At 48.4% G+C, this 25,322-nt stretch overlaps 2 protein-coding genes across 16 annotated transcripts in view; both read left to right on the top strand.

Annotated features, from left to right (window-relative positions):
* ATG16L1 (autophagy related 16 like 1) overlaps window positions 1–5,386 on the top strand; it is a 35,343-nt gene extending 29,957 nt beyond the window's left edge. For all 8 annotated transcript variants that reach the window (XM_036997746.2, XM_036997741.2, XM_036997740.2 and 5 more), the window contains 4 exons: window positions 1,748–1,897; window positions 2,040–2,087; window positions 2,958–3,059; window positions 3,829–5,386. In XM_036997746.2, coding sequence (XP_036853641.1) covers window positions 1,748–1,897; window positions 2,040–2,087; window positions 2,958–3,059; window positions 3,829–3,922 — 394 coding nt within the window. In that variant the 3' untranslated portion in view covers window positions 3,923–5,386. The remainder of the gene's footprint in view (window positions 1–1,747; window positions 1,898–2,039; window positions 2,088–2,957; window positions 3,060–3,828) is intronic.
* Window positions 5,387–9,917: 4,531 nt separating this feature from the next.
* Window positions 9,918–25,322, top strand: part of SAG (S-antigen visual arrestin) — a 29,585-nt gene continuing 14,180 nt past the window's right edge. Inside the window, exons 1-7 of one of the 8 annotated variants that reach the window (XM_073217972.1) lie at window positions 9,918–12,739; window positions 13,254–13,394; window positions 16,902–16,962; window positions 18,634–18,678; window positions 20,309–20,502; window positions 22,036–22,095; window positions 24,442–24,518. In XM_073217972.1, coding sequence (XP_073074073.1) covers window positions 13,332–13,394; window positions 16,902–16,962; window positions 18,634–18,678; window positions 20,309–20,502; window positions 22,036–22,095; window positions 24,442–24,518 — 500 coding nt within the window. In that variant the 5' untranslated portion in view covers window positions 9,918–12,739; window positions 13,254–13,331. The remainder of the gene's footprint in view (window positions 12,740–13,253; window positions 13,395–16,901; window positions 16,963–18,633; window positions 18,679–20,308; window positions 20,503–22,035; window positions 22,096–24,441; window positions 24,519–25,322) is intronic. The other 7 variants (XM_036997815.2, XM_073217970.1, XM_017671890.3 and 4 more) reach the window with 7 other exon arrangements.

The following is a 25,322-nucleotide window of genomic DNA, read 5'->3' as shown; positions in this document are numbered from 1 at the left end:
ACGTTTGTCCAAGGATGTTACAGAATGCCTCTCAATATTAGTTCTGAGGGGTGAGTGGGCTTCACATTCCAGCAGAGCCACCCGAAGACATTTGAGACTGGAACAGGCAACCTGGTATAGCTGGAACAGGGCCAGCTTGTGGGGAGATGAGTCTAGCAGAGTGGGTGGGGCCTCGTGCCCCGGGCCTCCTACCCACTCGTAAATCTTACCAGCCATTGGCTGCTTAGCCAAGGATTGCACCGCATAAATTGAGTAGATTAATTACGCTGGGAGTTTGAAGGGTGGCTTGGCAGCAGGGAACTCAGCTGCTAAGGATCAAACTCAGAGCAGTGGAGCAAGACGTGGCTGGAGGGAATCCATCTAGGGGAATTCTGACTGGGCTTGTGGACAGGTTGAATGTGGAGGGTGAGAGGGGAGAAGCAAAGCAAGATGAGAAGAAATGACAACTTTAGGAAGAGGGTGTAGAGAATGTGTTCAGATTAAGGACGTTAGTTCATAGTTTCAAGTAGGCATTTGGAAAAATCAGAAGCAGAATTTTTGAGAGGTTAGGGAGGAAATCAGAGGTCGTCAAGGGAGGGCTTTGAAGACATAAGAACAGATTGCTGAAAGACACACTAAGCGAGCAGAGGGCAGCACTTAGAGAGATGCCTAAGGACGGGTGGCCAGAGATGGAAGAAAGCTGGAGTCCTGTGGGTGGACCAAGTTTGGGCAAGGAGAGGGGTCAGGTGGCAGGAGGAGTCCAGTAAGGTCAGACAGACTGTTTGGTGAGGTGGTGTAGGTGCTCGTGATCAGACTGCAGATGCGTAGTTGCCCAGCAGTTACAGAGTGAAGACCCAGTGTTTACAGGTGATGCTTGGGCAGGCCTGGTGCGACACTCCTGGCTCCTAGACACTACTTCAGGTTTTTCTTCATAACCTTTGGTTAACTTTTTTGAATCTGCAACATGGAATTTCAGAGTTAAACTGCAGGTTAAAAAGTGTACTCCTCCACCACTAATTTGACAGATGAAGACCCTGAATCCCAAGAAGTGGAGTGGCTTGCCTCCAGCCACTTACGTAGCAACAAGATAGACTCTTACTTAGCTATGGTTTGAGGTAGGAAATTATTTCATTGAAAAATGACACCAACATGACTGCAGGAGGGTGTGCACCACCTTTGGCTGTGTCCCCAGCAGGGTCCTGCCCGGGATTGCTGTTCACAGACCTGGGCGTGGACTGGGGCTGCAGGGGGACTGGGAGAATAAAAGGAAGAAGAGACAGTTGCCTGGGGTAGTACCTGCCCTGGAGTCCCAGGTCTACGTCTGGAATCACCGAGCTGGGCTTCCTCATGCAGGGAGCCTGCGAGAGGACACGTGTTTGTCCGCTTGTGGCAGCCCAGGCCCACTAATGCAAGTCCTTGTGCCTTGGGATATGTAGAAGTAACATAATTGAAATAATACTGTTGGATATAAGCCTGCTTATTAGCTTAGGCTTGTTAGAAGCTCTGATTGGCAGTTATTCTGTCACTCCAAAAATGGGCAAGGAAATAATTATCAAATTCAGAGTTCTAGTACTCCAAACTACTATCATAGACTCTAGAGTCAGGTTATTTTTATAAGGTTGGGAGCACAGTAACTGCCCTTGAAAAGTAGTGCATTCTAGTTAACTGCTTTTTCCCCTGCCTTTCTCCAAGGCACGGCATCCTGGTTAAAATGGGGAAGCCATGGCCTTTCCATGTTGCATTTCCTCAGACTTTCCATCTCTTCTAGATCAGAGAGTATTGTCCGGGAGATGGAGCTGTTGGGAAAGATTACTGCCCTGGACTTAAACCCGGAGAGAACTGAGCTCCTAAGCTGCTCCCGTGATGACCTGCTCAAAATTATTGATCTCCGAATAAACGCAGTCAGACAGACGTTTAGGTAACCGGAGACACACTGGGTTGGGGGGGCCACTTGAGTCCTGCAGGATCTCTGAGGATCGCAAGAGTAGCTGTGGCCTGGCCCTTCCCTGTCGAGCTCTCCGAGGCTGTGTGCTGGCTGACGGTGCCCTTCTTCCTTGCAGCGCTCCTGGGTTCAAGTGCGGCTCTGACTGGACTAGAGTTGTGTTCAGGTTAGTAATGATGTTCCTCCTCCCACCCCACCCACCCACTCGGGTCATCTCAAATGACAGAGCTAGGGCATTGCCCACTGGGGAAAGGAGCTGGATTGGTGCAGTGCCTAAGCCTGATGAGTGCGTGTGCAGGAGTGAACCTCCAAGTTCAAGTTCATCATTAGAGGTCACTGTTACTGGCTCCTTCCTTTCTAGTGTCCCTCAGGTGATTACTTGACAATAAGTGTGTTGTACCCAAAAATAATGATTGGCAGTTAGTTTGTTCTGGAGCAGTAGGTTCACCTACCTACACATGTGCTTAAGAAGTCTGGGAGACCTCCTGGGAGGGTGGAAGAGTCCCTTGGACAGCTGAGGAGGGCAGCTTTTCTCTCCTAGTTCTCCCTTTGCCGTGCGTGGAACTTTTCCCCAAGCCATTACCATGGCCACTTCTCATACCGTGGAGAAACTTCCCCACATTCAGCGCCTCCTCCTTTGCTTCCTTTCCTGCTTTAACCGAACCATGTAACCTGGTAGTTCATCGACTGAGAGGAATTCTTTACCATCTGGGGGTCGGCTTTGGTTTTCCTGCGAGCCGTGTTGGAATCTGAGCCATGGTCAGCATAGCTAACCAAGGGACTTGGGGCCCCAACAATCAATATGGTGGCGCCACTCTTCCTTAGCTCACGAGGCCAGGGCAAGAGAAGGGAGTGACTTTGGCCGTAATGGTCCCGCCTGCATAGCATGCTGTGATTTCTGGGCAGCCAGGAATGGGCATGTGTTTGACTCATAAATGAAGAGTAAACATTACATTTGGGGAAGGGGTCCATGAGGACTGAAACTGGGAGTGGGCACAGTATTGACACCTTTTCTGCCTTACCATGTATTCTCCAGCCCAGATGGCAGTTACGTGGCAGCAGGCTCGGCCGAGGGCTCACTCTACATCTGGAGTGTGCTGTCAGGGAAAGTGGAGAAGGTCCTGTCAAAGCAGCACAGGTAAGGTGAACCTGCAGCCTCTCTGCTGTTGTGAGCAGGTCCTGTGACTTCATCCCAAGGCTTGTGTCCTCTTTGGGGGGGACCTGAGTCGGCTGTGAGGGCAGTGTCAGCTCACTTGCTGTGCTGTGAGCTATGTTTGTGGGAAGAAGCTTGGGCCATTCACACAGCACAACAAACAGTGCTCCACTGACTTCTATTACAGAACATTCCAGTTAGAGCGGTTAGAGCAGTAGCTGCTGAGGAAAAGTCAGGGCAGCACATTGTCCCTGATTATATGGCAGCTCCTCTTTGTTCCCGTCGCCCCCTCCTGCCTCCCTCCGAGTCCCTTTCCTCAGTAAGTTGACTTGTGGTAAGCACTGGGTTTCATAGACATTTTTGTATCTCCCCAGGCTATGTTTTTCTTTAGCTATGTTTTGTCCCCAAGCTCAACTGCTCGTTAGAATACGGAGCCCCAGGCTCCTCCCCGCCTTGAAGAGAGAGGAGCAGGCTGGTTTCCTTCTCTGAGAGTCAGGCGCCCTGGGACACTTGCCACAGCAGGGAGCTACTCCCTTAGGGTAGACCCAATAAGGCCTGACTCCTTCATTCCAAAACTGCTTCCTAACACACAGTGCTGGGTTCCCTCCTATTCTGCTCCTTAATAAGGGCTTGCCTGTGAGTGGGCTGTATTGGCGGTGAAACAGGTGTTGGACAAAGCCTGGCTCCCTGAATGCAAGGGGCCTGGTGCCCAGGGCATGACATCTCACAGCTGTTCCAACCTCTCCCTTTGAAGCTCATCCATCAACGCGGTGGCTTGGTCCCCCTCCGGGTCCCACGTCGTCAGCGTGGACAAGGGAAGCAAGGCCGTGCTGTGGTCAGAGTACTGATGGCACCTCCTCAGGAGACAGCAGATCCAAAGCCGGAGGAGCGCGAGGGCTTCTGCAGCTCTGGCCTGGCAGATGGCGTGTCGGGTTAGCTCTGACCTCCAGAGAAGAGCTTGAGCCGTGTGGCAGGGTGGCCTTCCTTTGAACAGGATTTCTGAGGATTTGGGCTGAGGTCTCTGATGGCCTGAAAGGGTAACTGAACAAATCTGATGCAGGTACCTAGCAGGTTTTCAGGTCCTTGTGTTGATTTGGGTGGAAACACTACTGGCTCTGATCTTCATACCTCGGTGGGGAGAGCACAGGCACCCCCACTGCATGGCATCGCCAGAAGCCCCCCATGTGTGGGTGTCAGTTCACCCTCTGTGCTTTGTCCTGTCCTTCAAAAGTGGGTTCTGGCCTAATGTATGCCCTGTCACCTTGGGGTCATTTTCCTCATTTTGAATGAAATTGCTTTTATTCATTGGATTGACAAACCAAAACAGGATTACCCCTGCCCTCAGGTAGTTCACAGGGGCTACCCTGACTTCTGAGGAGTCGGGGGGGTGGTCCTCCCTTCTGGTCTGTGTCACACAAGGCTCTTAACTCCTGTCTCAGCTGTACTGTTGGGATTTCCTTACACCTCCTAAATGTACAGGAAAGCAACTGTTCTTCAACGCTTCTGAATCCCTTTCCCTGCAGTCCCCCAAAAATTCTGCATATCTTTATTGGTCAAGATAGAAATCTCAGTTTGGTTAAAAAAGGTTTTTTTGAGGTAGTAGAGGAAGTGCAAAAGCCTTTTTCCGGAGAAGTGGGTGTGCTGCAGGAGTAAAGCTGTATTCCTGTATCCTCCTTTAAATTCCCAGAAAGAATTGGCACTTCCCCTTCCTTCCAGCTGTGCTCGAATTCCAGTTGTTGGTGACAAGGGATTTGAGGCCTCAGATGTACTACTCTGGAGCCAGTGGTTCCAGGTCACTGCCCCTTGGCCAAGCCTATGTGCAATACCCCCTTGGTGCTTTAGTGCCAGAAACCTGTTCCAGGAGGCAGGGTCATGTCATCTTTAGGTTTCAGGAGTTATAAATAAGGCCAGGGAGAAACTGGCCTGTGGCTTTTTTTAAAAAAAAACATTTATCTTTGCCATTTTACCTGTGTATAACATTTTAGTTCATTGAGTGACTGAAACACCAATACTTCCATCACTTTTTAATTTGCACTTTATTTTTTTTTCTCCCAACCCTGTTCTCTGGACAGTTGTGAGTGTGAGTGCTAGAGCCAAGTGAGGAATGAGGTGCACCTCTCCTCTGACAAGGAGCGTGGTCTCCATTCTCCCGCTCCTCTGGTCCCCGCTTCCCTTCCTGATTTGCTGTTCAGAGAACTGGATTAAGGGGAGTTAAAATTCACAGGCCAGGGCACATCTTGTATTTATTTAATTATGTTGCCCAACAGAACTTGATTGTAAATAAAAAAGAAATCTGTTATATACTTTTCAAACTATGCCTCTTGGTGGTTATTTTACTCCCCTTTGTCCTTAAGAGAAAAAAGCTCTTTCTTTCATTTATTTTCCTAGTATTTCTTCACTTGTAAATAATGGCTAATACTTTCCTGGTGTCTTTCCTCACTGTTAGTCCTTTAAGCCCAAGTTAGCAGTGCCTGTAAACATCAGCGTTCCAGTTTTTACGTCGTTTGTACGTCTTAACTGAAGTTGGGAGAAGGTCTCTCCAGATTTCAGCAGCTGTGCTTCAAGAGTCCAGGGCACTGATGTGACTTCTGCAGTCTGCTCCCCTATACAGTGGGGACAGTTCTGGGCCCTGCACTGAGACTTTGTCCATAAGATTGATAGTGAATGTGTCCCCTGGCATCCAGGCCTCTTCTTTCCTGAAAGGGCATGAATTACCTCATTGAGTTCCTGGCAGCTCAGATACCTAGTTAGCAGCCTTGTGCCACAACAAATTATGATCTCCCCTGAATGTCCCCCAAAAGACCGCTGTCCAGTTCCATTACCACACTATTCACTGACGGTTTGGCCCAATGTCCGCTTAGCCCAGCAGCCGCAGTCAGGCCACCGTGATCTGAAGTCTCAGCCAGTCTCCAAAACACCAAGGAGGGCCTTTGTAGCCACTTGAAGGAGGTAAGGCATTCTTGAAAGAGGCCTAAAGTAAGCATTGCTGTGGCTTCTGATTATCCTGTTTTCTTTGAACTTGGAGGGAAGCCATCTTCTTTCTGTGATTTTGACAGCGGTTTCTCAGTCTGAGATGCATCCGCATGGTAAAGCTCTCCTTAGGTCTCCTGCCTGCCACGGCTGAGCACAGGGAGTGGGCTCACGGGGCGGTGGGATAAGACTCAATCCAGCACATGGTCTCTACCGTCCCCTCTGCCGAGTCATCTGGAACCCTGCCCCGGGGCTTTGGTTCTGCCTTGGTGGGAGGCAGGCACAGAAGTTCTTGAATTTCTTAGATGAATCCTGGCTGGCTTCTGCTTGTGTATGCTCTCATGTAAGTGTCAGGGGCTTTGGTCCAGGCATTAACATATCTCAGAAGTTAGGAATTAACTTTTTTAACGAACTTAACATTCCATAAGTTCCCCAAAATTGTGTGAGAAGTTTGATAAATCAACAAAAAACGAACAACACTCCCAAGACAGTGGACTATGACCAGCCGAAAGGGAGAGAGGATGGGAGAGCAGCTTAAAAATAGGACAACCCACATAGTAAAGGTAAGTGTCCTTTCAGAGAAATTCTGTTCTGTACGTGTATGTGTGTTTACTAGGTCACAATGTAAAAAATGTATTTCTTTTTTACTATTTACTAAACTGAGTTGAAATTCACGTAACAAAATTAACCATCTTCAGTGAGCACTTCAGTGACATTTAGTGTATCCACTGTGTTGTATGGCCTCCAGGGGTATTTCTTAAACTAGATTGGTGTCAGTTCCCCACCCCCCTGAACCTTTTGATCTATAGCAGTTGATATTGAAAAAGCATGGGGCCTCCCTTGTCTTAGTCTGCTCAGAGCTGCAGTAACAAAATATCACAGGTGGAGTAGCTTAAACCACAAATTTATTTCTCGAAGTTCTGGGGGGCTGGATGTCTGAGATCAAGGCCAGTAAAGTAGGTTACTCTCTGAGGCCTCTGCTTGTAGGTCACTGCCAGCATGCTGTGTGCTCTGTGACTTTATGCACTTAGTCTCTTAAGGACACTAAGTGTGCTGATCAGGGTGCCCTCATGACCTCCTCTAACCATAATCCATCCCAAAGGCCCCATCTCTAAACACACAACACTGGGAGTTAGGGCTTCAATGTATGAATTCTTGGTTAGGAGTCGAGGGGAAGGGGGCGTACAAATATTGAGTGTAACAGACTTCTCTGAAAGCCATCTGCCTGGTTTTGCACAGCTTGAAGAGTAAGCAGCTCAATTTGTGTTTGGCTCAAAATTCTTGTGTCAAAGCAGCTTTGTTACCATTGAAACTTTAGTACTGGGACCCATGTGGTATGACCAGAGGGTGAGGGAGCACCCAAGGCAGACATCAGCCTCACGTCGGAAAGGACGAGGGAACATCTTGGTTAGGGTCCTTCTGCCTCCATAGCAGACTCGTCTGCACGTTGGATGTATCTCTCCAGCCCTGCAAGATGGCAGGTTATCGGCCCACCTCTACAGATGAAGTCTCAGTGAAGCCAAGCTACTTTACCAAGGTCACAGTGGAGTCATCAGTGGGCCCCAGAACCCAGGACTCCAGTCTGGCTGTTGGTGCAGCATACTCTTGGTGTACAGAAACCTGGAGCATTTAGCACCACGTCAGCACCATGCTTCAAGGTGAACATTTGAAATCTAAGGTAGGACCCCTGGGATGATGAGAGGGTTTTAATGCTCATGAGAATTGAGCATCTGTGTTCTAATCACGACAGATTCACACGTGGAAGAAATTAAGTTGGAGCAATGGAGAGAAGTGGAAGCGAGGCTTATTCCATTCTAAAAATGTTCTCACAATTCACACAGTTTCAAAGAAAAGTCGTAGTGCTTCCTCATCTCTGCAAGCATTCAACAACTTCTTACGGATGTTGTAGAGGAAATCCAAGTAGAGATGGAGTGTGGACTAAATACTTCTTAAAGGTTTCTGCCCAGCTTGAGAGGCCACACTCCACTTATGATTTCAGATACTATAAACCAACCCAACCCAACCCATAACAGCCTTCTCTCTATTCATTAGGCTAGTTGGTTGTACATAAAACATCACCATTAGGCACATTATAGAATCAGGGTGGCTTATGAAAGCTCGGATTCTTGGCATTCTTTATAAATAGAGTTGCCTCAAACTTCTCAAGTGCTCTCAGCTTTGATAAATCTAACAATGGGGCCACGGGGTTTTCCTTTGTGGATGGTGTATAGCAGTGTACCAGTTCTCCTCGGGTGCACTAGTAAACCCCTAAGATGCTAACCTGCAGCCCATAAGCTTAACTGAGTGTCCCCACCGTTACCACACCCATGAACTGGCGCTACTTTTGGTATTGACAGATGGAACAGAGCATGTAGCTTCACCTTACTGGTCACCCAACTCCAGAGAAACAGGCCTTGCTATATCCAGAGGTTCTCAGAATTTATAGACCAGTAAGCTTCCCAAAGAATTGTAGGGGAAGATTGACATTTAGTTTGGCCACGTGAGGATGTTTTTCTACTGTCATCTAGTCTCATCTTTATTTTATAAATGAAAGGACATTGTGTTCTTAGGCTTAGCAGCTGCATTTAAAAATATTTATGAGTAAAGTGTTATGATGTCTGCAATTTACTTTCAAATGGTTCAAAAAAAATGAAATAGAGACATGGATGAGCACATGCAGTAAACTGTTCACTGTCGGTCTCAATGCTGACTGTAGATGTTCACTGTATTAACAATACAACTTTTCTCTGTATTGTAAAACTCACAAATCCCAGAAAATGCAAAACCAATGACAGAAGGCCTGTCTAGTTGCCTAGGTTTGGGGATGTTGGTGGAAGAGGTCATTGAAGTGGGTGCCAGAGAACCTCTAGGGGTGATGAGAATGTTCTATGTTGATCATAGTTGTGGCTAAACTCTGATACCAATTGCATACTTAAAATGGGTAGCTTTGGTTGTGCATAAAGTATACCTCAATAAAGATAGGGAGATTGAAGGAGGGCATCTTAATATCAAAATATTGAGGACCTCATAACCTTAGAGTAAAGGATAATCCTCTAGTTGAATACATTTGACTCTGAAGAAACAACAGTGTCCTTATTTTTCTCATTTCTCCACCAAGCAGAGAAAAATTCTGCACAGACCATGGGTCGGGAATGGCCACCAGAGACTCCATTTTCAAAAAGAGTGAGGCCCATTCCCCCAGCACCCCCAGATTTCCCACCTGTAGGCACTGGCAGGTCAGTGACTGAGGTCCGCGCATCTGCATACTCTCCCAGCCACCTGCTGCCAACACAGCTGCAGGCGCACCCACTGCTGCAAACTGCTCTCAGGTCCTGCAGCTACAGCACAGGGCAGGTCCTCAGGCAGGCCCAGAGCAGGGCAGGACAGGAAAAAAACAACCTAGTCATTTGTCTTTCTCTTATTCTATGTTATTAAGGGAATAATTAGATTTTTTAAAAATTTATAACTATCTCATTTGAATCTTTATGTTACAGGAGTAGTAAATGATTATCAGAAAAATTTTTATACACCGTAGGTGTAGGGACTCTCCAGCTGTCTGATACCTGTTATGTATATATATAAACAATTAAAACCTAACATTCCCACCACACAGAGACCACCAACATTAAGTCCTTAGTGCATAGCCTTGCAGATATGCATGTGATTGATATGAAAACATGCATATATGTATGTGTACATATATACACACGTGTGTGCTATGTGTTTGCAAAATGTGATCATATTACTCATACCATCTGATGACTTTTATTCAGTCACAATCTCTACATTCCTGTTGAAGATATTTCCATCTAACCTGTCACTTAGACCATATTCAGATTTTCCCACTGGACCCAGAATGTCCCGTATGTCACGTTTTTCCAACTGAGCATCCCATCTGGGACCACACATTATATTTGCATCTTGAGCCCCTTAAGTGTCTATTAGTCTAGTACATCCCTTTTCTATGACATTGAGTCATGAAAGACCAGCCTCTGGTTTCTTCTGGTAGCTCTCATGATGTCATTTAGCTTGTTCTTCTGTTGCCTGTATTTCCTATGAACTAGGAGTGATGTCTAAAGGCTTCATGGGTTCCGCTTAGCCTGAGGTGACACAGCAGATCTGGTTGTCTAAGACTGACCATGGACCATGCCTGGTCTCCCCTGTTAGGCTTGTGCCTGGTGATGAGCCCAGGATCCATAGGCCATCTCTTTGGTGCTGCAGGGACAGCCATTTTGCCCATCAGTTCTTCACCTGTTTAGTTCTGGTCTGATTTAATAATTTCACCAGCGTTTTAAAACATAGGTTTTACTATTATTCAGCTGTAGTAAGGCCAACAACAGGAGACAACGGCCATTGAAAAGATAGTTTATTACTCATAGTTGCCAAAACAAGGGGCAGGCTGTGCCACACAGGGCCATGGGGGGAAGCACCAGGATCAGTCAGGAGGCAGAGGATCAAAGCGGAAACATGGGCAAAAGTCATTTGTGTTCCATGGGAAAGAAACGGTGAGGCAGAGTAAGCAGGTGAGTTTTAATTCAGTGGCCTCGGGGACGTAGGGGCTCCCCAGCTGTCTGATACCTGGCCCTGGGATGTTCAGGGCAGGGCAGCGGTGGCTCAGAGTGTGAGAGCCCGCTCAGGAAAGGAGATCATTGGGTGTACGGAGTCTGTTTTGGTCAATATGCATTTGAGAATCATTCTCTAGGAAAGGGTTCGCCCTGGGAGGGCAATCTCTCCAGGGCCAGCGAGACCCCAGATGTCAAAGCATCAGAAATACAGAAAATAGAAAGTCATGATTAATACAATCTGAGTTTGTCAAATAATGTTTTTCTAGTTTCTCATTACTTTTTCATTAGCTGGCATTCCTCTATTTAAAAAAAAAGTTTTCTCCCTTAGAAATTAAAAAATAGTTTCCCCAACTTTACCTATTGCCTGCTATTACCCTGTTGGAATCCAGTGTCTCATTGATGTACTTGAAGTATATGGAGGTCCCCATTCTAGAGGCTGGAAATGGGATGGGTGCAAAATAGTCAAAAAATTCTATACCCTTGGAACTTACCCTCTAATAATGGTGGGGTTTGGGGACAGACAGTAAACCAGATAAATTATTAGTGTTAGGTGGTGGTAACTGCTATAGAGAAAAAATGCAGAGAGGATATAGTGCTGAGTGAGGTGCTACACTGTGGGGTGTAGGATGAATAGGGCAACACTGAAGTAAAGCCCTAAAGGAATTAAGGGAGTGAGCCAAGTGCTATTTGTGGGGAGAGTCTTCCAGAAGAGGAAAGAAAAGCAAAGAGGCCAGGTGGTGAGAAATAAGGTCAGAGGTAATGGGAATAAGTCATGCAGGGCTATGCAGGCCTCATCCAGACAGGCGAAAAGCCACTGAACTATATCCATAAATGCTAACATACAAATGTCAGAACAGGCTTTCTGCTTAGGCTTGCTTGATCCCCAGATGCCAGGTCAAGTCCAGTATGTAAATGCATTAGTAGCTTCAGGAACCCATCCATTGATTCCCTGAGTGTTGGGAGCAGCTACTGTTCTAGGCACTGAGAATGCAAAGGTGAGGGAAATAAGACAGGAATGCCCTCATGGAGCCCAGAGTCAAGAACTGGAAGAGCGACCCTAAAATAACCTCCCACACAAGTGTCACGTGTGACTGCACCTCTGACCTAGGCCGGGAGGTTGGGGATGCTCCCCCTAGGAAGGAACTCACCCCTTCCAGAATCTAAGGGAGAAAAGAGTTTGTGACAAGGAAAGAGGAAGAGAGGATTGTTCCAGGCAAACAGCAGTGTGTGGAGCATGGAGTTGCAGCGCAGGGCCATGTGGAAAAGCAATTCGAAAGGGTGTAAAGGTTTGTGCCTGTATTCTGAGAGCAACGGGAGATACAAGCAGGGATGACGAATCAGAGGTTGGAAGGTCCGGAGGGTCTTCTCTTGCAGTGAGGAGAAGGGCCTGGATGGTGTACATGGCTGTAGTCCGAAAGCAGATCATTGTCCAGGAAAGCAGACGGTGGTGTGGATGCTGAAGGAGGTGCTCAGGCTGGGAAGGCATGAAGATTCCAGAGAACCCAGGGGCCATTGACAGGACTGGTAATCATTGGACGCAGCGTAGAGGACAGGGACATGTCTAGCTTGGCTTGCATGATACCAGGGTCATCTTGAGGTTGACATCTCCTTGACCTTTTTCTTTATATCCCCACACCCAAGGAAGGTTGCCTTCACTGCCCCCTGAGTTGAAGCAAGTTTGTTGAGCACTTGATAATTCTGTCTTGGTGCTATGGGGAGTAAAGGGATAATCAGTCTATTTCCAGAACCCAAAGAGGGTTAGGATGAAAAGTAGCTTTCCTTTAGCTGTTACCCCTCCCACTATGCCTTCTGCACTCCAGCTTGATGGCCCCTGTGTCTGTGAGCCCCTCTGGAAGGAGACTGCTTTGCCTAATGCCTAGAACTGCTGAAACTACCGGTTCACTGTCTCAACACTAATCTAATTTCCACTCCACTTCTTAAAAGGGATTTGGCTTCTAGACTTGGAGACCTGGGTGCAGGGCACTCTCTCCAGACTCCCTACAAATTCCCCACACACATCATCCAGGGACCTTGTGCAGGCATCTGCTTAGACAGAGCAAGGGCTGGCTGCTGACCTGGAGGGATAGAGACCCTCTGCTTGCCTCTTGGGCCCATCCACTGGTTTATAAGGTATGTGACCGACCCAGCACTAGCCTTGTCAGAAACTCAGGCGCAGCAAGGAGCAAGGGTCGGGACAACGGGCATTTTCCTGTAGTCTGTCCCAGTTTCTCCTTTTCCGGGTAGTTCCAGGGACTTTGCTAGTTGAGGAATGTCAGAGTGCACTGAGTTCCAGACAGGAAAGTGGCCTCTTCCTTGCCTGTAAAGCTGGGGGTGACGAGAGCAAGAAGAAAGCGGTCCTGAGGATGAATGATTGAACAGAACTTTTGAGAATTTAATATATTGTAAAACCTTGTCTTTGGAATTTAGCTGGACTTCCTGGCAAGGCTTACTGAGGAGGGTTTGAGGCTTATCAAGAAAAACAAAACACATCTTTTTAAAAAGGCACATTGTAATAAAATACAAAGTGGACAATGTTCTTATTTAATCAAATATCAGTATTGATGCAGGTAGAGGAAATGTCTATGGATACACAGGATCTCAGAAGTAGGTTTTATTCTCAGAATGTTCTTGACTTTATGTTTAGGATCATTCTGCCTTTTCCCAGCCCACTCAATACCTGACATACATCCCAAGGTAGAAGGCATTGCCAGAGACAGATAATATGGCAGCTAGCGTGAAGACACCAAGCCATGTGATCTTCAAGAAGATCTCCCGGGACAAATCGGTATGTGGTACAGGAGCGAGTGGTTTAATGGAAAATTTCCGAAAAGGAACTTTTTCAGGAATGGACATGATCATCATCAAAGCCTTGTGAGATCAAGGGAGACTGTTTGATCTGTGTTTCAAATGGATGGTAAATGAGATGAATGAATGAATTGCAGAAATACAACTTCTGTTCAATCTCTTCAAGACTTTAGTCCTGAGACCCTTGCGTTTCTCCTAATCTCTCTCTATCCCCTTATCCCTAATTTTACCTCTTTTCTTATCTGACCTTGAACCCAAAGAGGGTTCAACTCTACCATTTCAACAACATTTTGTTGATACCTGTAATAATTTGGCCATTGGTCTATCATGTCACCTACCTGCCTAGGGAAAGCCCTAATGCTGGATTAATGCAACTCTGTGCATGTACCCACGCTGCCATGCTCCTAAAACTCCCTAGGCCTTCAGGGCCTCTGGGTAAGGGAACAGTCCCCTGCTGCTCTACACTGTGGCGGTGTGGCCACCAGTATCTTGGGAACCTGCATACTCATCAGGGATGATGCCACTGATGGCCCCATTGGGCCCAGTAGGTAGTCTATATGTGCCCATGACCTTGGCAGTGGGAGAGCCAAAGGAAGGTCCACCCCATAGCCTCCTTGGATGAGGTCTTTTTTCTCCCCTCAGTGGCTTCTTAGGGGCCAGCAATCTAGCTCAGTGCCATCCAATGCAGGGCGCATATGTAATCTTAAATTATATAGGAGCCACATTAAAAAGGAAGACAGGTGGCATTCACTTCAATACTACATTTTATTCCACCTAATATATCCAAAAAATTATCATTTCAACATGTAAATGATACAAAAAGTAGACATATTTTGCATTCATTTTCTAAGTCTGAAATATGTGTATTTTCCATAATGGTACATGTCAATTTGGAATGGGCACATATTTCAAATGACCAGTAGCCACCTGTAGTTGTGGCCACCTTACTGGACAGAGTGGGTCTAAATCATTCTTCTAGTAGACTGACTCCTGAAGCCTGTACTGGGCCCAGAAGAAACTCCCGTCCTCGTGGTGCTGCACAAGGACATTGGGTCTGACAGGCACTCTGGCCCCCTCGTCTCCAGCGGAGGACTCATCATTCTCATTAAGCACTCTGGTTTTTGGGGTTGACAAGTCAGGCGTCCCTCAGCCTTTGATTCTCCAAACTCTTTCCCAACTTGTGTCTTCCCAGAACATTGTATCTTAACTCTGGCAGAAATCATACCATTCTCCCACTTTTTTCTACCTCACACCTAGTTTGATATCCTTTGAACCAAGAAACTTAGTCTCATGTATTAGGATCATTCCAGCTGACCTCTGTGTGTATGGCTCCAGGCACCATGGGCCAGGGCTCTGGGTCCATTTCTCTGTGATTCTCTCCACTCTGCCTTCTGTGATCTTTCACCTCTGGCTGGTGGCAAGGTGGCTCCACGGGACCTCACCCTCACTTCCTTCCAGAAGAAGGAAGAGGCTGTCACTTCCTCGGGTCTCTTCTTCAGAGTGAGGAAATATTTTCCCAGCAGCCCTGTAGCTTCTCTCATCTCTCAGTCAAAACTGGGTCACACACACACCCTTAACCAATCCTGAGCCAAAGGAATTGGATGGTCATAAGTGGATCAAGCCAATCATGAATCATCCTCTGGGGCTGACTGCCTCTTAGTGGGACCTCATGGCAGATGGTGGGCCCTGAATACATAGGTGACGTTTTATCCAGGAAGAAGGTGGCAAGTGGCCATTGGTTGGGCAAACAGCTCCTGTCCCTTCCGTCCCCTTCCATTTACTGCAGCCGAAGAGCCAGCGCTCCTGTCTGAGGTTCATGCTGGTGACACCCTGCGTCCCTGATCCAGCTCTGGAGGGTCCTTTACCATCAGCCTCCCCCAGGCTGTGTCTGCAGCACCTCCCTCTCTCCAGGTTCGCCTCTGTTTGCCTGAGTGTGAACACCAGTACTGACCTCACACATCTTAAAAACAACAAACTGCCCTTGACCCTCTCCCCTTTCTAGCTCTTCCTCCTTCACAGCAGCTGGAAAAAGAAGAAAACACGCTCTCCCCATCTACCCTCAGTCCTGCCTCCGCCCGACCGCAGCCAGCTGCCTAACTGGCCCTCCCCTCGCCAATCCGTTCTCCACTTGGCTGCCAACACGATCAAGTCCCCGTGTTCTCTATAAATAGGGTTAATTCCTATCTCCTAGAGTAGTAATAGGATTAAGGAAAATAAGGCAGTCCAAGTACTTAGCTTGGCACCTGGTACATGAGAATCACTCTAAATGCTATTTAACTACAGATTTTCATCCTGCCGAAAATATTCCAGCCTCTTCCTACACTTGTTAAGGTCCTAGAAGATCCTTTCTGGCATCAGCCTGCATCCCCATTAGGTGGCCATTCACCTGTGGATGAAACTACTGGCGATTCTGGAAGCATTCTCTTGGCTCTGGGCTTTGTATGCATCTGTACATAATCATTTTGCCCAGAAAGCATCCCCTCACCATCCAACCTCCTGCCCCCAGTCCTGGTCACCTGGCTGTGCTGTCTTTCAGGGCTTCAACATCAATATTACAAATAATCTAGAATCCCTGAGCTTATCTGATATGAGGAGATAGATTTAAGAGATGATTAGGTGCCAACAAAAATGATTTGGGGTGTTCATGGAAATAAAACTAAATTTCAGAGGCTTAGGGAAGAAGGGAGCCGACCAGGGGGGCAGGCACTCACCCACTGGTGCACTTGGCAAAAGGGGATTAAGTCCTCTTCTGTACCAGATGCTCTGGGGATACTGTGATGGCTGAAAGGTGAATGAGCACCAGAATTCTTACCACCAAGGCACCCATAGCCCCACGGGTTAAAGTGGTAAGTGGTGGTAAACCCAATCATGCTCTCCCACAAAGGGGGTTGGTAAAGACAGCCTTGCTGCCCAGGTCGTAAAATCAGACAGGATGAGGGTGGAGACAATGGTCACCCCCCTCAGATCCCCCCTCCCTGCTTTCTTAGAGTGTGCATCTGTGCAGAAGTTTACCTAGTAGGGTTTCAGGGACTCTAGAACTCCTGCCTCATTGCTCAGTCCAGAAATTGTAACAAGGAGGGGAAACCTTTCATTCACAGCCATAAATAACAGGCTGAGCATGAAAATGGGTGGGAAGGCCTCATTTGCATTGGCATAATTTTCCTTTAAAGTTATTATCGATTAACTGAACAAGCTTTCCTGGTTGATATCAGTCCTGGGCTTAATGGGAAAAGGTGGGGAAGACAGGGACCATCGAAAGGAGTGGGAGAAATTCCTTAGAGCAGATTTATGAGGCTGAGGAAAGAGCACACCTGGCCTGCACTCCATCATCTCTACCCACAGCCAAGCAGGGAGAGGTGAGGTGGGGGATGACCTGCAGAGCCAGGAGGCTCCTCTTCTCAAGAATAATTAAAAGGTTTTGGTTGTTGCTAAATTTTAATGTAATTGCCTTAGTGTTATTTGGAATCCACACCTGTTCTTCCCGCAGGTGACCATCTACCTTGGGAAGAGAGACTATATAGACCATGTTGACCAAGTAGAACCTGTGGGTAAGTTGAGTTTCATATAAAATTTTAATGCTGGTTTTCCTTTAAGTCATCAGACAACTGTGAGTTTCATATTTTTAAAAATTGGCTTTGCTAATAATTTAATCAAAGAAATTTAATTAAAACATCAGTGAGGTACTACTAGCTGATTGAAAACTTTATAGAGTGGGGGAGACAGGATTCATTTCTAGAGTACGTAAAGAGCACTCAACAGTAAAATCAACAAAATCTAATTGGAAAATAGACAAAAAAACATGAAAAGTCATCTCATCAAAGACATTTGGGTGGCAAAAAAGCACATGGAAATCAGAATGGCTAAAATTAAAAATAGTGACAATACTAAATGCTGGTGAGGATGTAGAGAAATGACTCCCTCATCCATTGCTGGTGGGACTGTGAAATGGAACAGCCACTCTGGAAAACAGCTTGGCAGTTTCTTTCAAAACTAAACATACACTTACAGTGTCAACCTAGCAATTGCATTCCTGGGCACTTATCCCAGAGAAATGAAAACCTGTACAGGATTGTTCATAGCTTATTTGTAATAGCTCCAAACTGGAAAGAACCAGTGTCTCTCACTAGATGAATACAGTTAAGCAAGCTGTGGCCCTTCCAGACCATGGAATTCTACTCAGCAATGAAAAAGAACAAACTAGTGGTACCAACAGCTTGTGGGTCTCAGGGGCACTATGCTGAGCAGAAAAGCCAGCCTCAAAAGGCCATTTGCTTTGTAATTCTTTTTATACAGCATTCTTGAGATAACAAAATTGTGGAAATGGAAAACTGAATAGTAGTTGCCAGGGGCTAAGAATGGCTGGGGTGGGGGAGGGGGAGGACATATGGGATGACCTGAGTCGGATCTCTGTGGTGAGGGACAGTGATTTATCCAGACTGGGGATTACACATCTCCACTTGTGACCAAATGATTTAGACACACATTGTACACATATCAACTGCCCTGGTTTTGATATTGTACCATAATTATCTAAGATGTAACCATTGGATGAGGGATACACAGGGGACCTCTCTGTACTATCTTAGCAACTTCCTTGAATCTATAATTATTTCAACTGAAATAATAATTTTTTTAAAGATACCTAAAAAATGGCATTTTTAGGTACTGAGGGTGAGAATGTCTCTCAGCAAAACCTTTTCTGGAAGGACATTTGGCAATATGTTAGCAAAAGCCATATCCAATTCTACCATGGATAAATAGATTTCTCTATAAGGATGTTTGTGTCAATTTAATTATGATGGAGACCATTGGAAACAGCCTAAATGCCCTGACAAGAGGGGTTTAATTATATTATGCTACATCTATTCAGTGGAATAATGTGTAGCCATAAAAAGGATGTATTTGTGTGTGTGTGTGTGTGTGTGTGTGGGAATAGGCGTTTGTAATATACAGTTGGTGAGGAAAGCAGTTACCAGTAGTATTGTAGGATCTAAATTTCAGTAAAAATATTCATATAAGCATGTATACATCTGGAAAAAAAATTCTGCACCAGTGTCTTGACAGTGGGATTCTCCGAGTAGTGGAACGTGGGTGACCCTGTCTTTGCTGGGCCTCCTGCTCCGATTCCCTGTAGTGAACTGGATCTCCCCGTGCTCACACTCACAGGAGGCCTCTGGCTGCCCCCGTCTCTGCCCTCATCATTCTCCCTTCTGGTTTAGATGGTGTCGTGCTGGTGGATCCTGAGCTCGTCAAGGGAAAGAAAGGTGAGGCAGAGCCCCACATCCTCCGGGAAGGGGAGCGCCGGGTGCTTCTGCACCCCCTCGCTGCCAAGCCCCTTCACCCCCAGCCTCAGGGCATGGTCCCACTGCTGTCGGAGCTCCTTGCCCCCATTTCCCACATGGAGGTGAGGCCTTAGGGGAACCCTTGTTGGGTGGCAGGATAAGGAGCGTGGACAGAGCTCGGGGCCCAGGGCCGTCGGCTCCCCGGCCTTGCACTCAGCCCCGTGTCGTGTAGTTAGTTCCACCATGGCAGACTCCGGAGGCTCCTCGGTGGGTTTGTCCCAGAGGGAATCAAGCCTGCTGGGGGGCAGATGCTTTAGCTCAACGGGGTGGTTCCAGATGGCGGTACCACGGTGCCCTCGAAGAGCTCTGGCAGTGGTGGTATGTGTGGCAAGTAACAGCAGTTAGTGGATTAACTGAGAGCAGATTTGAGCTCTCCTGTGTCACTGACTCAGTTCCCTTCCAAATATGCCTCTTTAAGTGGTTGCTACGGGCAACCTCAAAGAATTGTTCCTAACCCTGGATGTGCTCATGGGAGTGTGTCAGCCACGGGGCTGTTGGCATTAAGGGGGCATGGCAGAAAGGAGGCTGAAAATCACCCCCTCTCTTGTGTCCAACTTCCTCCTGGGTGCCCTGCTCCTCTAGCCCTAGGAGAGGCCTGCTTCAAGCCCTAAAGCCCATGCCCATCTGCTCCAGGGCAAAGCAGTGCCCGGTGAGGGCGGTGTAAACCCAGGTCATCTCCGGGCACCTTCCTCTTACAAGCTTTGGATGAGGGGTAGGCAAGTGACAGTGGCCCTTCTGAGCTGAGCGGTGAGGGGCAGTATACCTGGGTGGACACAGACAAATCCTCAACTGACAGCTGCCAAGGACTTGGCAGGACCCCTTCTGAAATGCTTTCTGTTCAAGAACAGCACGCTTCATGTGGTTTTACTTAACCACAGTAAAGAGTAGTCAACAGTCCACTCAAAGCATGTGCAGTTTCATATAATTCTTTGGGTCCATGGGGGATACAATTTACAGCTGTTCAATAAAATTGAATGTTCAGAAGTATAGATTTAGAGAATACTTAATCTGTTTCCCAGCAATGTGAAAAGAGGATCTTCTCAGATTTCATGTCACCTCTCCACCAGGACCGTCAGCCTCTCTGGCCCCCTTTGCAGGCCCAGCCCGGCCCCCATCGGCTTTGCTCCCCAGTTCTGTTGTCCACTGCTTCTTACCTTCCCTCTCAACTCCATCCTGACTTCTGCCCTCAGAACCCAACCAACCTTACACAGTTTAAAAGCGTCCTGCGGTCACTGAGCTGGTGGACCAAGAGGAAGGGGTGGTAAGATGGAGGAAGCAGTGGACTCAGGAGGCAAAATAATGTTTTCCGTGGCAGGTGCCCCCACATCGTTTGATGTACCCCTTTAGAGCAACTAACAAGCCCTAGGGAAGTTGTTGGTTCTCCGGGTGTGGGGCCAGCTGGGTGGTCTGGGTCTCAAATGCCATCCCCTCCAGATGCCTAGAGTTGGATTCGCGGGACGGGTAGCAGGATCAGCGGTTGCCCCGTGCTCTCAGCCCCAGTGGGGGCGCCATGCCGATGGGGGAGCCCACCCTCCTCTTGTCTCCCTTACAGTGTTTGTCTCTCTGACCTGCGCCTTCCGCTATGGCCAGGAAGACATCGACGTGATAGGCCTGACCTTCCGCAGAGACCTGTACTTCTCCCAGGTCCAGGTGTTCCCTCCTGTGGAGGCCATGGGCACCCCCACGAAACTGCAGGAGAGCCTGATCAAGAAGCTGGGGGGCAACACGTACCCCTTCCTGCTCACGGTGGGTGACTCCCCCTGCTACCCACTTCCCTGCCCTGGTTCCTTACCCACAGCACCTCATATAGTCAGCAGGAGGTAAGGACGGGACACGTTTGTGGGCCTCCAAATTCCACACTTGGAGGAAGTTCTGGATGGCATGGGCTGTGATTGTCTTTTTTTAAGTCCTTGAAAATAGCCTCTCAGCCTCTGAAGGCACCATTTCAACCTACAGTTTAAGTGTTTCCCTTCCTCTGGCCACCTAATTATACGTGCATGTTACTCATTCACTTGCTCATCTATAACAAGAAAGAAGTGTCCCTCAGTTGGCCCTGCGGAGTTCTGAACAGGAAAGAGTCCCCTGTGGGGCAGGAGACCTGAGGGAAATGAGCAGCTATCCGTAGCCCTGACAGCCTGGTGGGTCGAGGCAGAGTACCCGCGTCATCTCTCTTGGGGCCCGAGTTTCCCTGGTGAAACCTGGCTGCCCATGGTGCCAGCATTCATGCTTCTGAAGACTTGGGGCACGAATGTGGTTATGTGCCTTCAGAGATTACATATTCCTCCAAAGTTACATGGTCCAGCCTTAAAAAGGAAGGAAATTTTGACACATGCTACAACATGAATGAACTTGAGAACATTATGCTAAGTGAAAGAAGCCGCATAAAAGGGCAGATATTGCAGTATTCCACCTAGAGGAGGGGCGTACTCAGATCCATAGAGACAGAAAGCAGAGTGGTGGTCACCAGGGATGGTTGGGGAAGGGGAGCTGGTGTTTCATGGGTGCAGAGTTTCAGTTCAGGATGATGAAAAAGTCCCGGAGATGAATGTGGGGATCACTGAGGACCAGGTGAACATACTTAATGCCACTGAGCTGAACTCTTACATGGTAAGTTTTATGGTATGTATATTTTTCCACATTTTTTTTTTTAAAACCTAAAAAAATTTTATACCCCAGGTGCTCCCAGGCACTGGTACTGGGAGTTTGAAGTGACATGACCTTTTGGAGATAACCTGTCACTATGTACCAAAAACCTTAAAATAGTTATTTTGACCTGACAGTTCCCTTTCTAGCAGTAAGCAAGCCTATAGAATTAATGGGATAAAACTGTGCTAAACTGAAGAATGATATTTATTGCAGCATTATTTATAATGGCAAAAGAAATACACTACTTAACTGAGGGCCAGTCAACAGAGGAGACTGGCAAAATGAAATGTGGTGTTGCAGAAGTGCGAAAAATAGCAGTGCAGGACTCTGTCTCATGGTGTAGGGAAATGGTCATCGTGCATTTGGGTAGGGCTAGGATTAGGGACAGATGTGGGCAAAGCAGGCCACAGGACGTGCGCGTTTGGTCTAATTTCTGTAAGACACATATGCCTGCATGCACATTTTGTGTACGGGTGCACTTGGAAGTGGGTGTTACTGCGGGTGTTGGGAGTAGGGGTAGATACCTCTTCCTCTTTGCTTGCTCCTCGTCTGCATTTCCAGGTGTTGTGCGATGTGTATGTATTACGTGGAATGAACCCTCTGAAAGAAAGGCCCTGTTGTGTCTTCCCTCAGCTTCCGGACTACTTACCCTGCTCGGTGATGTTGCAGCCAGCTCCGCAAGACGTGGGGAAGGTCAGTGCACGAACAAACGCCGTGGGCTCATTCATTTCTTCACAAGACTTTTTTAAATGGCCTTTTATTGTGGAAAATTTCAAACCTACACAAAAGTAGAGAAGATAATGAATCCATCACTTGTCTTCAGCAGTTTAACTATGACCAAGAATGCGAACCAAATAGGACAGTCCCTCCCTGCCTGCGTCCCACAAGTTAACAGGGAGAAACAGGCCCAAAACAAACAAGTAACTCGTGGGCACATCTGAGGACAGCAGGCACCATGGAGAGTGAGAGGCTCACGAGAAGCAAAGGGAGAGTCCAGTGGGGTGCTTGTTCTGGGTGTTTCCAGAAGGCCTCTCTAACAGGGTAGAGGAGAAGCCATTCTGTCCTAGAGGATGGACTTCTAGGTAGAGGGAACACCGCGCACGGCATGCCCTGGGGTCAGCAAGTGGACTGAGTGTCGGAGCCGGAGGAGCGGGGGTGAGATGGTGGAAGCAGGTCAGAGAGGTGTGGGGAGGTGCAGCTGGATGTGAAGGGCCTCGTAGACTGCGGTGGGTACTTGGACTTTTTCAGAGTGTTGTGGGAGTCACTGGCAGGCTCTGAGCAGTAGGTTCTGACTTGGGTTTCCAGGGGATCACTCTGGTGACTTGCTAAGAATGGGGTTGGGTTGGCCAAGCATGAGCTCTGAAGAGGAGAGAAGCCAGAGGGGCTGAGCGATCATGGCGGACCACAGACCAAGGCAGGGGGCAGTGAGGACAGGCAGAGAGAGTGAAGGTGCCAAGACCCAGGCACTGTGGGCTCTGCAAGGCATGAGGGTCGTGAGGGAGAGAGCTCAGAAGATCAAGGGGGCTCAGAGAGCAGGTGCATACCTGACTGTGGAGGGGTGCAGTGACAGCCAGCGACAGGGCCTACAGCAGGGATTTCCCTCCGTGAAACAGGGTAGTGGGGCAGAAAAGGCACGTAAGAGAAATGGAATAGAATGAAATAGAAGAGAGGAGGAAATCTCAGGGCGCCTCCCACGTAGTAAAGCTCAGTGTTATTTCATGAGGGCTGTTGCACACATGCGTGTCTGCTTCCTGGGCCACATTGTAAACTACTTACCGTGGGCGGTGGCCTGAAACATTTGAAAACCACTCATCCAGGAAAATGGGTGTGGGTGGCCAAGATGGAGGAGGACAAAGTCACTAAATCCAAGCGGGGGACCCTGTACCAGCCAAGGTGCCACTTCCCTCTGTCCCAGGAGAGGAAGGTAGCTGTGGAAAGGGATTTGGACTGAGCCCAGGGGGGCCTGGCAGGGGAGTGGCTACCTACCTGGGGACCTTGGGCCTTATGGCTGAGACCTTGGAGCTGGGCAAGGAGAGTAGGTAGGAGACTGTCTAACATGAGACAAGAAGTGGTGAGTGTTCAGGAGGAAGGGCCAGCACGTGCCTTGGTGGACGAGTGAAAAGGAGGGCGGCGTGCAGGGAGCGGCTTGGTGGGGCATAGAGCAGGGCCGGCCTGGCTGAGCGTGCCTGGTGATGGTGGGCCAGAACTCAGGGTTATTTCAACCTGGGTTTTAGAATTGCCACCTGTCCACAGCTCCAGGATGAATAAGCCTGTGGCTTTCGCTCCACTTGTGACCAGACCGATTCATGTACTTTCACTGGTTCCGCTTTTCCCTCCAGGCAGGTGGAAAGGTCCATGCAGGTTAACGTGTGGACACGAGCCAGGTGAGGGAGGAGTTCACAGTCTGGGCTGGGGGCTGAAGTGCCAGCAGATACGGGTGTTTGACCCATACGCAACATATTTTTATGCAGTTCTTTTAAAAATCAGGAGGCTTCAGTCCAAATTCCATTTCCAATTTCTTTTCAAAAATTGGAAGAGCTGCTGGCACCAGGTCCCCATTCTAGCCTGGCCGTGCTTGGCTACAGCTGGGCAGCAGCTGCCCACTGGGGTCAGGAGGTTGGGCTCCAGTATGGGCACTGGTGGACTCCTGCTTGGCCTGTGCATGCCCGTGTCTGGCCCCTGCTGTGGGAAACATACATGCAGGGTAACATAGGGAAGGACAGCTAAATGTGGCGGGGGGGGCTGAACCCCTCACAAGGTGGTGGAAGCGAGGAGCAGTCAGCTGCTTGAATCCTGCAGCTGCTGGAGGGGCACATCCCGGGCTGACTCCCTTTCCTCTGGGGCTTGCAGCACCTGGCTCTCCTGGCACGATTGTCATTATTTCCTTACTGGTGCACTTCAAAGTCTTGTCTTTGTGGTGCAACCCTAGAAAGGACGTGGCTAGGCTGTCACATAGCATCCCTGCGTGAAGTGTGATGCCTGTGCCACCCTGGGAAGGGAGGCGCTGACCGAGGCCTGTTGCTCTCCTGTCCTCCGCAGTGCTGTGGGGTCGACTTCGAGGTCAAAGCATTTGCCACAGACAACCCGGATTGCGAAGAGGGCAAAATTTCCAAGAAGTAAGAGTGCAGTTGTGGGAATAGGTGTGGGCCCAGGTGCAAGGAGGTGGGATAAGAAGGCACCCCTTGCTTTTTCTCTGAGTGGCAGGCTGGAGTGATGGGGCCTCCCCAGGTCAGGGCAGTGAGAGCGGAGCCATCAATCCATGGGGTGGGGTCAAGGCTGGCAATTTGGGGAAAAAACACAAAAGAAAATGCCAGGGGAGTTAGCAACCTCCCCCCCCCACCCCGGGGTCCCTCTTTCTTTAGTTTTCTTCTGTTGTAACTTCTGTATTTACTGTGATAAAATATACACAACAATAAGTGTATCATTTTAGCCATTTTTAAGTGTACAGTTCAGAGGCATGGAGTGCATTCACTGCCGTGTGACCCTGGTTGCACTGCTCTCCACGATCTGATCCCAAACAGAAGTTCTTCACCCACCGCTCAGCGTTCCTCCTACCCTCCCAGGCCCTGGCACTGTTCTCCTCTTGAACCTGAGCAAGGTGTCCAACTGTGCCCTTGGCAGTTTGAGCTCATACCCAACACCTGGCGATGCTTCTCGTAACAAGTGGTGGTAATGGTGCGTCACATTGTGGAGCGCTACATAAGGCTCACTACACATTCCCACATGAACTCCAGCCCAGCCAAGGGCCTACCCGAAACCAAGAGAGTCCAGCCCCAGGCCACCCCGCCGTGAAATGGCAGAGGAAGGATCAGAAACCAGTCCTCATGGCCCTCCCCCCGCCAATGCCCATCCCTCCTCTGGGTCAGCCGCGTCTGTTGGGAGCATCCCCAAAGAGCCCCGGCGAGCAAGGAGGCCCTCCT

This window comes from Manis javanica, chromosome 12 (genome assembly GCF_040802235.1).
Source record: "Manis javanica isolate MJ-LG chromosome 12, MJ_LKY, whole genome shotgun sequence".
Taxonomy (NCBI): Eukaryota; Metazoa; Chordata; class Mammalia; order Pholidota; family Manidae; genus Manis; species Manis javanica.
This window is presented reverse-complemented; position numbering and strand designations above follow the sequence as displayed.